The sequence below is a fragment of the Pleurodeles waltl genome, chromosome 8 (assembly GCF_031143425.1).
Source record: "Pleurodeles waltl isolate 20211129_DDA chromosome 8, aPleWal1.hap1.20221129, whole genome shotgun sequence".
In the NCBI taxonomy this organism is placed as follows: domain Eukaryota; kingdom Metazoa; phylum Chordata; class Amphibia; order Caudata; family Salamandridae; genus Pleurodeles; species Pleurodeles waltl.
The window spans coordinates 1,799,875-1,812,552 of record NC_090447.1 but is presented as its reverse complement, the minus strand read 5'-3'; the positions used below and the strand labels follow the sequence as shown (position 1 = coordinate 1,812,552).

General features: G+C 45.3%; 1 protein-coding gene across 2 annotated transcripts in view; it reads right to left on the bottom strand.

The window, feature by feature from the left end:
• Positions 1-12,678, bottom strand: part of LOC138249651 (cytochrome P450 2J4-like) — a 174,832-nt gene that overhangs the window by 76,510 nt on the left and 85,644 nt on the right. For both annotated transcript variants that reach the window (XM_069203605.1, XM_069203606.1), the window contains exon 6: positions 7,708-7,849. In XM_069203605.1, the coding sequence (XP_069059706.1) occupies positions 7,708-7,849 (142 nt within the window). The remainder of the gene's footprint in view (positions 1-7,707; positions 7,850-12,678) is intronic.

Genomic DNA, 12,678 nt, shown 5'->3' with positions numbered 1-12,678 from the left:
GATTTAGATAAATATTGGCTACACACTATAGACTTGATTAGACTACAAATAATTGGTACCACAAAGTCACTGAAAATAGGAAGTAATCCAGAAAGATCACTTCACCTAAAAGAAATTTGAAAGGTCAATAGACTAAATAGCATGTCTCCATGAGACATGAATGAATGAATCTCTTGAATCAGCAGATTTTCTATAATTTATACCTTACGTCATGAAGGTCAAGTATTGTTAGCAACTATTCCAAACAAAATATTTACAGCAAATAGAATATGAAAGGGGAAACATATAACAATTATTGACAGAACATATTGACACACACCTTTTTTAAAAATGATAAAATAGCAGGAAATAAGACCTTAGGATTGGATAATAATTTAACGTAATCAGTTACAAATAAAAATATCACATAGAATCTACAATATGCAGTGTTTGTTGCCATATAACCAGGGAGCATAATGAAACTCAATTGTATGTGCTTACAGAAAGGGGACAAGAAATTGGTTACTTACCTGTAGCTCTAGTTCTCTAATATTGGTATCGTTTACATATTTATTTGCTTGAAATATTCCCTGTCTGGGAATCCCCGGGACATCAAAATAGCAGTACACAGTGAAAAATAAATACAACATTCAATAAACAGTGTAAAACTGCCATAGGCATTCATCCACCTTATTTGAAAGAAGCCAAACTCCAGCCATTGAGATGGAAGCTTAAGCATTCCTCCTCCCTCTAGAGGCCACCCTAGATCAGATTTCAAAGCATAAGTAAGATAACCAAAGTGATGAGCCTCTGACCGTGGAGGAGGGAGGGTCGCATGAGACTATATTAAAGGTATCAATGTTTGAGAACTGGAGTTACAGGTAAGTAATTAATTTCTTCTCCAACAATGGATCGTTTATATATTCACATGTTTGATTCAGAATAGCATGCAGTACATATTATAGTATAAAACAAAGCGGGAAGCAGGCTCACCTTTAACGAAACAGCTTCTTAGGACTGCCTGTCCCACTGCTGTGTTAGCTTCTGCATCCACATCTAGGCAGCAGTGGTTCGTAAACATGTGCCTGCAGCTCGAGGTGGCTGCACAGCAGAATTCCTTCAAGAGCATCATCTCAGCATAGAGTGCCTCAGTTGAAGCTATGCCCCTGGTGGAATGTGCCCTCACTCTCCCATGAAGAGGACAATTGGCTTTGGCATGACAGAAAGCTATGCGGCTGAGAGCCAATGGGCTACACCTTGTTTGAACAGAGCTTGACCTTTTTATGGATGAGCAAACGAAACGAACGGCTGCCCTGATGTGCGTATGTCCTTAGTTCTCTCTAGATAAAATTTGAGACATCTATGGAAGTCCAAAGAATGCAAAGATGTTTCTGTTGGTGAGGACAGACTAGGAAAGGAAAATCTATGAATGATAAGCTCATTCAGATGGAGGTCAGTAACCACCTTAGGAATTAACTTTGGAGTGGTTCTGAACATCACGTTATCCTTAGTGAACCTGAGAAAGGGTTCTCTAATGGTGAATACCTGAATCTCGCCCACTCTCTTAGCAGATGTTGGAGCCAAGAGTAATGCTGTCTTCCTTGAAACAAATTTTAAGCCCGCTCTATGTATCGGGTCAAAAGGAGGTAACGTCAGCTGACTGAGGACTGTATTAAGCTCCCATGGGACTGGAGGAGGCCAAAGAGGTGGAAATCTCTGAAGAGACCTTTCATAAAATGCTTAATGATCCTTTGGAAAACAAAGTAGTTGTTGAACTGTCAGGCCTATAAAATCTGGAGATTGCAGCCAGATCGACTCTGACTGAAGAATATTTGAGACCACTTTTGGCCAAAATTAACAGATATGGCAAGATCGAAGAAGGATTTATTTCAAGTGGATGATGACCGGTATTCTTGCACAGAGAAAGAAACATTTCCACTTGGCATTGTAAGCCTTATTGGTAGCTGGAGCACAAACCTATAGCAGAATCAGTTTGCACTCTTGAGAGGGATCCAGAGGGCCACATTCTGGGTGGTCAGGTACCATGCTCTCAGCAGCTTGAGATAATGGTGAATAATCTCTCCTTGATGTCCAGACAATATCCTGGGAAGTATCTTCAACTGAAAGGCTGGATGTACTGCCAACTGCAGCAACTTGTTGTGCCAGCATTGGAAAGGCCATATCATTGCAATGAGAATTAGAGTGCTATGTTCTATCTTCACTTTCTTCAAAACTCTTAGGATCAGGGGAAAAGGCAGAAGGGCGTAAGCAAATATATTAGACCAAATGATAGAAAGAGCATTGCTCATTGTCTATGGGTGCCAGAACCTGCTTGCAAAGCACAGGCATTTCCTGTTATTTAGAGTGGTAAACAGATTGATTGTGGGGTGACCCCACTGACTGAAGATGCAATCCACCTGCTCCTGTTCCAATTTCCACTGATGGCAATCAGTCATTTTCACGCTGAGCGCATCCTCCTAATCATTCTGGCAGTCTGGAAGGTGTTCCACAGCAGTGTCTATCCTGTGAGAAACGGCCCAACCCACAGCAGGTGTGCTTCTTCTGAAAGAATACTGGACCGTGTTCCTCCTTGCTTGGCCATGAAGAACATGGATGTTTTGTTGTCTGTTCTGATCAGGACTGTTTGACCTGTCAACCTGGGGAGGAACGCCTGTAAGCCTAACCTTATGGCACAGAGCTCTAACACATTGAAGCATAGCTTATTTTCTACATCCGACCAAAGATCTCTAGGTGAAAGCACTTGGAGATGAGTTCACTATACGTCCATGGATGCATCTGTGGTGAGTAAAAACCTTTCTGTTATTAGTAGGAAAGAAATACCTGCGTTTAGGTTTTCCAGAATCCTCCACCACATTAGAGCTTATTTCAAGTGCCCTGTGACATGGATCGTATGTTGCCATAAGCCTTCTGCTCGCTCCCATTGCAAATCCAACTCTTGCTGAATGGGTCTCATATGAAGTCTGCAAAATGGAATGAGGCCTGGGTATGATGCCATCAGGCCTAACATGGGTTTGTATTGTCTCACTGTAATTGATTGCTTCCCTAGACTGGTCCCCTTAGCATTGGTGGAGGAGGTAGAGGCCGTGGCTGCTTAGGAGGCAAAATTGGCAAAGGAGCAGGTTGAGGCAGCAGAAGGATGGGAGCAGCAGACAAACCTATAACTGGATTATTAGTTGGCACATACTTTGTAAATATACTTATCATCTGCTGCAATGTCGATAAGAAGGACACTGGCACTTAGACCACATCCAGCTCTCTGTAGTATATAGGTGGATCCTGTATTTAGTCCATTCCAGTGCTTCCAGACTTGTACTCCAGCTGAAAAACATATCCACTGTAGGACTCTTCATCATGCATTTTGTCTTCTTCAAAATCTGGGATATATCTGACATCCAATTGTGTTGGACTATAAGCAGTAAGTGAGGCATCACCACTGGCCTCTTCTTCCTGGTCTGACTGCAATAATTGTATTGGAAGCTCAACCGTGACTCTTAAGGGTGAAAAAACATCTCCACCCAAGTCTTCCATTGACTTTATGGCTCCAAATGATGATTCTGTCGCTGAATTGGTTATCGCCGTCGACAGAATAGGCTTTGACATCAACAGCATGATCATCAATGTCGATGGCAAGGACATCAACATTCATGGACCTCGACTGCGAGGGCATGGACATCGTTGGTACAGGTATGGTCACCAGGGACAGTATGGTCATCGTTGATGATGGTGTGAATGACACTGACGACGATGTGACATATGTCGACAGACTCTTTGACATCGACGGCATACTCGATGCAGAAGGTGGCCTTGACGTCGATGGCACTGCCATCAACTGTGTTGTTGTCGACGGTGCCACTGTCGACAGAAACTTTGTTGTCGATGACGGGGTCAATGTCTTCGACTTCGACTGTGTTGATGTTGACAAAGCTTTCCTTGAGGATGTTTCCTTATTTGGCACCAGTGAGTCTCTGAGGCCCCTAGTCTCTGATTTACCAGAAGAGGGAGTGGCTGCAAGCGCAAATCTTAATAAATCATATTCAGGAAACTGTAAAAGTCTCCTCTTATGCACTGCCTTTGTGGAGGTGCTGGGGGGGGTCACTTCTCACAAAATCTTCCACTGAAAACGGGGCATCTGCTTTAGAAGGAAGAACATTCTCCTTATTTGTTAGAAATAATACCAACCTCCTTTCTTTGTCTTTAAGAGTCTTTGAGGAAAACGACTTACAAATCTTGCAGTCTGCTGTATTATGCTTAGGATAACGACAGTAAATACACTGAGAGTGTCAACGTAAATTTTCCTGCTGTCACATGATAAACAGGTTTTAAATAGAGACCTCTTCTTCTTGTCAGCCAGGGTGACAGTTGGTAACAGTTGCCCAACAGATAAAAGATATCCCTGGTCCAGAAATTGTAACAATTGTCTCTTTAAACAAATCACAGTACAGAAGAGCTAAAGAAAGGCCTGGTTCAATTCCAGGGCAGACCAAAATGGAAACAATTTCAGGTTCAATAAAAGGTTACAGCAGCGCTCTCCCAGGGGACTCACATAACGTGAGGTAGAAATCTGAGCGATGGTGGCCTCTAGTGGGAGTCGCAGTGCTTAAGCTTCCACCTCATTGGCTGAAGTTTAGGATCTTTCAAATGAGGTGGATGTGTTACTAAACACACTGTGAGGCCCGATTTAGAATTTGTCGGATGGGTTACTCCATCACAAACATGATGGATATTCCATCCACCATACTATGAGTGTCATAGGATATAATGGGATCGTAATATGGTGGGTGGGATATCTGTCATGTTTGGGACGGTGTAACACCATCCCCCAAATTCTGAATCAGGCCTTATGGTGTTTAAGACCTATGGTCATTTTACACTGTTTATGTTGGGCGGGCAGTTTGTCTCCTGAAGCTGAGGCATCATGTTTCCAGTGCTGTCCTTGGACTGATTTTTGGGTCTTGCCCCACCAGCTGGCCTCTATCCTTCGAGCCAGTCCCAGGTCTCCTCAGGGGTAGTGAAGTGCCTAGACTTCCCCTCTGCCACCACTCACAGCTGCTCAGGGAATAAACAGCATGCATACTTGAAGCCCTTGTCTCGGAGGACACATTTCACTTCCAGGAAGCTACGGTGCAGCCGTTGGACAGGAAGTGTGAAGTCCGGTAAGAAACTGATGGACACATTCTCACATTTGATTGCAGAGGCACTGCATGCAGTTTGCAGGATGACATTGCGAACCCTGAAATTGAAGATGCGAGCAATTATTGTACAGGGTGGCACACCTGGTTTGGGCATAGTGTCGGAATTCTATGGACCTGCTCGATGGAGAAGTAACTGGATAGTTTACGAGGTTGGAGGTCATTCAGCATAAGATCTTCAACGAAGAGATCAACCGCTGAGCTTCATGCCTACTCTGATATCCCGACTATGAGTATATTGTTTCTCCACACGCAACCCTCAAAATCATTGAGTTTTACTCCCACGGCGTCCATTGTAGAGAAAATCTCCTTTGCTTCTTTGTGAAGCCTTTTCTATCGGGCTAGGCGCACCCTCCATTCTTGTTCCACCAGCACCTTCGTGGTGAAGTGAGAACATGTCCAGTTTGGTCTGATGGGCCACTTGGGCACCTCGGCTGCCAATCATTGTTGTCAAGGAACACCCTTGTCCAGTTGGGAAGGAGGGGGGCATAGATCTCCACAGAGGTACTCACCGCTGCCTGCCAGGGAGCATTTGTTTCTGGGATATCTCCTTGCTGCCTCTCAGGGTTTCCACCACAGATTTCACCAGAGTCTGAGAACAGTCACAGGGCCCAGTGAGGCATGCTGTGTGATCTCCTCAACCAAGTCCAACGCATTTAATCTTCATCCTCCCGCTGCATGCATCCCTCCACTTGCTCCACAGGGTCCCCCAATGGTCTAAGAACCCCTAGTCCGTTTCTGGTGTATATAATAGGCCAGGCCCATAGTGAAGGTGTCCTAGCGAGGTAGGTGGGAAACACCCATCTACACAATCGCACTCTTCAGTTCCTCCACAATGCACCAGGGGCCTCGGCAGATCCAAGGGCCAACTTGTGTTGGAGCTATTGTCCAGGGGTCATCCTCATGTGTCAGCAAATGCCAGGGGCCCTGCAGACATAGGGCCTGATTCTAACTTTGGAGGACGGTGTTAAACCGTCCCAAAAGTGGCGGATATACCACCTACCGTATTACGAGTTCCATAGGATATAATGGACTCGTAATACGGTAGGTGGTATATCCGCCACTTTTGGGACGGTTTAACACCGTCCTCCAAAGTTAGAATCAGGCCCATAGTGTGAAGTCCCAGGTAGGGGCGGCAGGAAAGAAGTGGAGAAATGGGTGCCCGCTGCTCCAAAGTCTCCGCAGGGCACCTACAACAACAAGATGTGCCTGAGGACCCAATGTAGTGCCTCTCAATATCGCCCCATACAGCTGATTAATGTGTGCAGGAAGCACTGAGCCGCAGATGGAGGGTTGTGCTGCGGCCACCCAGTTCCAACTCTGGGGTCCCCTTTCACTCACTAGGGGCCCTCACAGTGGCAAGCCTGGCCTGCTCCCACCCAGGTGTTGCCAGTCCAAGCTTGGGCACACTTACCTGCCTCAGACACCCAAGGCAAAGGCCACACCAGCTTGGCAGGCCACTGGAGGGCGAGTCACATAGGCCGAGGGTCTGCCGCCGTCACTGATGCCATCCGTTGCCCCGCTATCTCAAGTCTGTGAAGCTGGAGAGTTGCTCAGCCCCGGGCCTGCTGATGTTTCTTGCTCTCCCCGGATGTAAGGTGGCTTGCCGGCCAGTGCAGGGCTCCGAGGTACCGGGGCAGGTCAATTAGTTGAAGCCGCAGCTGCCCACACCGCACTAGGCCCCACTGGAGTACCCCAGCAAGTTGCGGCTGCTGAGGCTGAAAGACGACTCGTGGGTAGCGCTGCAGCTACCAACCACCAATCACAAAGTGGAGGGTCACGGATGCCAGATCTGTGAAAGGATTTAAGTGGGATTGGGCCAGTGGGGATCGGGAGCCACTCTAGGTTTGGCCATCTTATACAGGGCTCGGCCTCACCCCCCCCAAGAAGAGATATTTTTGAAAATACAGTGAATCGTGTAGATGAGATACATTTGTATTGAAAAATTGAAAGTGAGATGAAAGTGAATTGCCTGCACAGCGTTTAGGTCACAAAGAAAACTAGTGACACTGCAATTATTTTATAACTGCAGTGGAAAGGATGGTTGAATTAACCAACTAAAATAACTGTAAAGAGTATTATTATCATTTTTGTTTAAGGTTCATGTGCTTGCACTTTAGATTTCAACCAGTGCAAAATGTAATTTTCATTTAATGGCACTATCTTTGTGCCCAGGTCGATCAATGTAAATATCCTGCAGAATCCTGCACCATTACTTACTCATTAGTGCAGTGTATTTAATTTATAAAATGCTTCACAAGGAGATTTTGCTAACAGGAGATGTGACAACTCCTGACTTACTCATGGCTTACTACAACTCTTGACTTACTAATGGCTGAAATTCAGGTGGAAGACAGAAGTACTACAATAGTAGGTCACAATAAAATCTTCGTAAATCATACCCCAAATTTACGAACAATCACAATTCTGTTATCCAGGTACAGATGACCTAAGTTTTGCAGCCATGCACTTCAGAAAATAGGGTTAAAACAATTAAAGAGTTATTTTATTGCCTCACCTTGAATGTCTGGATATTTTATCATATATAAGAGAGCCCACATCAGAGTTGTGGCAACTGTCTCACTACCAGCAATGAAAAAGTCTATCACAAGCTGAAACAGGTTTGCATCATCAAATATGGACTCTTTGTCACCTTTGTTCTGTAGAGGACAGGAAAAAGATTATTAAAATGGTTGGCATGGATATTGCAGAATAAATAGATTTCAGGCATTTCAGCAGTTCATTGCTGCAAAATGTCAAATTGCCTAATGTTCCTAATGTATAGGTGGGCACACCAACCATTGGTGTGGCAGAGGAATGGTCTTCATGTACCACCAGGTGATGGAGTAGAGTATGTTGCGCTTCGTGTTGTTACAGGAGGTCTTTTCTCTTCAGGGTTGACTCACTCCCGTATTGTACTATATTGTATTGCATTGCATTGTATTGTATTGCTTTGCATTCCATTGCATTGTGTTGCGTTGTATTGTGTTGTATTGTATTGCATTGAACTGGCCCTGAATAAAATTTACTTCCACAGCAATCATCATGACTTTGAGGAACAGTATTAAATGACCAGTGTGTACTCATATTGGTGGTATATTTCACACACCCACATCACAGAAGTGTCCCTGCTGTGCTAGACATGTGGGAGTTGTGGGACCTCCTCCAAATGTTTCCCATCCATTCGTAAAAGTGGAGCCATTGCTGGTCCCATCAAAGGGAAAGCGGCATTTGACACTGTTGGAAATAAAAACTGAGGGGGTTAGCTTTAGTTTATGGAGCCCCTCTCATGCCATTCTAACCAGTGTAGTTTCTGTGATCACTATACCTACCACAGTGTTTTGACAAAGAAAAGTCCACAAGATGGACACCTGCTTGTGGGCTGGTCTTCAGAACAGAACAGAATTGCTGATTGTCCACAAGTCCACCATAGTATAATAAGTGATAAATGGTCCTTCTGAACAGCAGCATCTTCATTGGAGAAGGGAGTCACTTCAGAGGAAAATGCCACCTGCTCTTATGCCAGCTCTGGCAGACCACAGTTCGAGTGGCAGAGGTGGTGCCCCTGCCACCCGTTCTGTAGCGTGGCTAGTCTTCCAAATTCTAAATTTGGCCTCTAAGAGCACATCTTTGAGGATGTTGCACTTAGATGAAGACAACAATACCCTTTTCATCACTATCAAAAGGTAGTGGCTTATGTAGGAAAACACCTCTTTCTGACATGGTGACCCCTACTTTCTGCCTAGTATTTGACACTATTTTGACAGAAGGTGCACTGGGTTTCTGCTAACCAGGTCCCCAGTGCCAGATCTCTTTCCCTAAAACTGTGCAATTATTCCTCAATTTAGCAATACCTTTAGCCCCCTGTAAGTTACTAGTAAATGGTACACATGGTACCTAGGGCATGGACATCATAGATGGTCCCTAAGGGCTGCAGCATGTATTGTGCCACCATCAGGGAGCCCTCATCTAGCACATGCAAACTGCCATTGCAGGCTGCGTGTCTTGGTGTTTCTAAAAGTGAAACCATGACATGGCACACAGCCTGTGTGCCCTGTCCTCTAACACTGCATGCAAGATATGTAAGCCCCCCCCCCACAGCAGGCCTTACAGGCCTTAGGCAAGGTGCATTATATTACATTTGAGAGCATATCTGCGAGAGCAGATCTGCCCCTGCTATGTCATTGTCGATTCTTAGAAATAGTGAGTGGACGGGGAAGCCTTTTAAGTACATGTGCTGGACACTGGTCAATACGAGTTCCCCAGCTATATGATGGCTTCACTGAGAATAGGGATGTTTGGTATCAAACATCTCATATTAATAAACCCTCACTAATGTCAGAGATGTATTTATTAATAAATGCACCCAGAGGGAACCTCAGAGGAGCTCCCTGAAAACCTACCAACTACCACGGGCAGACTGACTTGTTTTAGCCAGCCTGCCACCACCAGACGCGTTTCTGACCCTGAGGGTGAGAGCCTTTGCTCTCAGGCGGTCAGAAACAAAGCCTGCTCTGAGAGAGGTATTTACACACCCCACCCAACAGGATGACCTGTGAAACTGCATTCCAAGGCAGGGGGCTTCAAAAAAGCCCACCACCCTTAGTATGCAGATCTGGCTTTTAGAGAGATGCTGATCCCCCTGCCCCAGGGCCCATTTGGCACCAGGACAGGTGTGATATTTAGTATTCAGAGAGGTGTGTCCACCCATCAGGTCAGTCCCACCTCTAAGTTGCGCCTCCTGATGTGGACCCAACATTTAGAAACCTGCCATCTTGGTGTTGGCAGATTTAGGACGTCTGGGACAGGGTTATGCCCACTTTCCACAGGATTTGGTCACACAGGAGATGTAGTGACCCCAGGGATAGATAGCCCATTGGCTACTACCCTACACTCCCCCAAACACCCCTAAGTTCAGTATTTAGGGGAGCCTCCTGCACCAGAAAATCTGATTCCTGACGACCAACAAAGAAAGACACTCAAGAGACGCAAAAGCAAAGGAAGCAGCACCTGACTTGGACCCAGCCTGCCTCCCTGTCTGCTGCTCCCGCCAAACTGTGCCAAAGTCAACTTGTTATGCTACTGTTGTGCCTCCAAAAGCCTGGGAGGACTGCCTGCCTTCAACAAAGACCCAGGAACTCCTGTGGAACAGCTGAGCTGCTTTCCTGCATCCTGCAGGCACCCCAAGAGACCTGAGAGGACTCTGGATAGGGAAAACCCGACACCTGAAAGAACCACTGCCCCTGTGCCGCCCAGCATGAGTTGAAGTGGACTAACGGTGCCAGTGTGGTCCCCCGGCCCTCCAGAGAGAAAGCTCACCTTCGACCTAACCCCTGTGGACTCACCAACGGCACCTGCAGCCTCTGTCAGCAGGTCCCCTCAACCGCGAGTGATCCGGTGGAGAAAACCCGACGCCTCAGGACACCTCTACACCCATCGCCACTGGCCCATGGAGAAGAGGACCCAAGGTGTCCCCTTATCCACAAGCATCTCAAGATTTGAACCCACCTGTTGGTTCACCCAGACTGGATCCCCAGTCCAAATCTGCAGCCTCTTTTCAACTGGAACAATCCCTATTGACTAACATTGGGCACCGGACGCCATACTTCACCTATGCATCCGGCCACCCCAGTGCCACCTGGTGCGACTTGTTGCTGTGGTCCTGACCCTTGCCCTATACTCACCTTAAGTCCAGGAGACTGGTCCAGTAAGTCGATGTACAGTACCTGTTTGTCCTATTTGTTTTTCCTCCATAGGAGAACATTGTAGTTTTCAAGAATTGCACTTTTCAAAACTGTAAAGATTTCTCTTGTAACACCCACTTACCTGATCATAATGATTCTGGCGCCTGCACATATATAAAGGTATGTGTTATTTTTGTAAATTGGTGTGGATCTCCTTATCGAGTTGTGTGTCTCATTTACAGACTGCGTATTTGCGGGTGTCTCCGACTACTCTCCGATAATCCTGCTCACCCACACTACCCCTTAAAAGGGCACATCTGGATTGCTAGAGCAAGCCCCTGTCCACTCATAAGGGAAACTCTGGACTCTTTGCACAATCTATCTCATGTTGATATATCATATAAAGAGCCAGCTTCCTACAGTTTATGACACGTGCACAGCACTATCAGGGTTTGGAGACTACATGAGAAGTGTCTTCAGGCTCTTTCAAAGGCCAGAATGGTATCTGTGGTTGAGAGGTGAGAGGTTATTTGAATAATTTAGAGGCCACAACATCAAATGCTCTGTCGCAGTTCTTCCTCAAGCAGACGAGACTATTGACTGAATGTTGGTGTCTTAATTTATTATGTGATTGACCATAACCTTGGGCATTACTGTTACTTTTATTGTTGGGCAGATACTTTGCAGCATAGCAGCAGTTTTTAATGGTTTTTAGAACATCTGTATTTTTCCACTTTTTTCTTCCCTCCAATATGGTTTCAACTTAACATATCGTAAGTGAAAACGTGCAAGTGTTAAGTGATCAAAAAGCCTGAAGACATATTTCCTGACCAACCAGGTGTGTGCCGTGAACCCTGAAAATATTAAATGCCCAGTGCAACAACACCCATTTGCAAACTAGGATGATCAGTCTGCACGCTGATGCTTAGCAATGGGTGTGGAATTTGAGATGTAACATATGTGTTTATAGTCAAAGCTCACATTGTACCATCCCAAGGGTTTTCAAAACAATGCATCTAATAAGTATTAGAACATTGGAATGTTGGGTTCTCCATTACAGACAATGGAGTGCTCCGGACTTTTACTTTCCGGTAAAAACCCGGAGCGTCAACATTCCAATGTTCTCTTTGTTCACAGCAACAGCTGTGAACAAAGGCCTCACAGAGCTCAAGGGGATTTTAATCCCCTCGGGCTCCTTGAGAACTTTGTTTTATTTAGTACAACATTCTGCCCTCTAGTGCCACAATGTTCTAATAGCCTTGGAGCCCGCCCTAGCAGGCTCTACCGGCAATTAAAGGCCTTCTCCCTTGTTAAAGGCCCTCGCCGACGCTGGAGGGGGCCTTTAATAGCTGGTAGAGCCCTCTATGGCGGGCTCTAAGACTCTAATAGACCCCCTGCAATTGGTGACCCCGGTTGTGACTGTCTGCAAATGCTGGGATGGTTGTTACCTAGGGACATCAGACTTTCTATTGCCTTTGTATTAGGGAATAAGGTAGAAATCAATGGAAGCAGAGAATGAAACTACCAGCACCAACCCCAAAATGCAAATAAATAAATAAAATGGTCATATGAATTTAGTCATTGTAGAAATACATATACTTCACATTGTACAAATATGTAGACAGTATCAACATAGAATAAATAAATAAAAGGAATGTAAAAGTGGTCAATATTCCAGACACCTATATATCACATTGTAAAATGTATTTAAAATTATAGAAAAAAGGAAAGAAAGGAGCACCTGTCTGATCCCTTACGCATGACATTGGAAGTCTTCTGACACAGAGTCACAATAAATACAACGC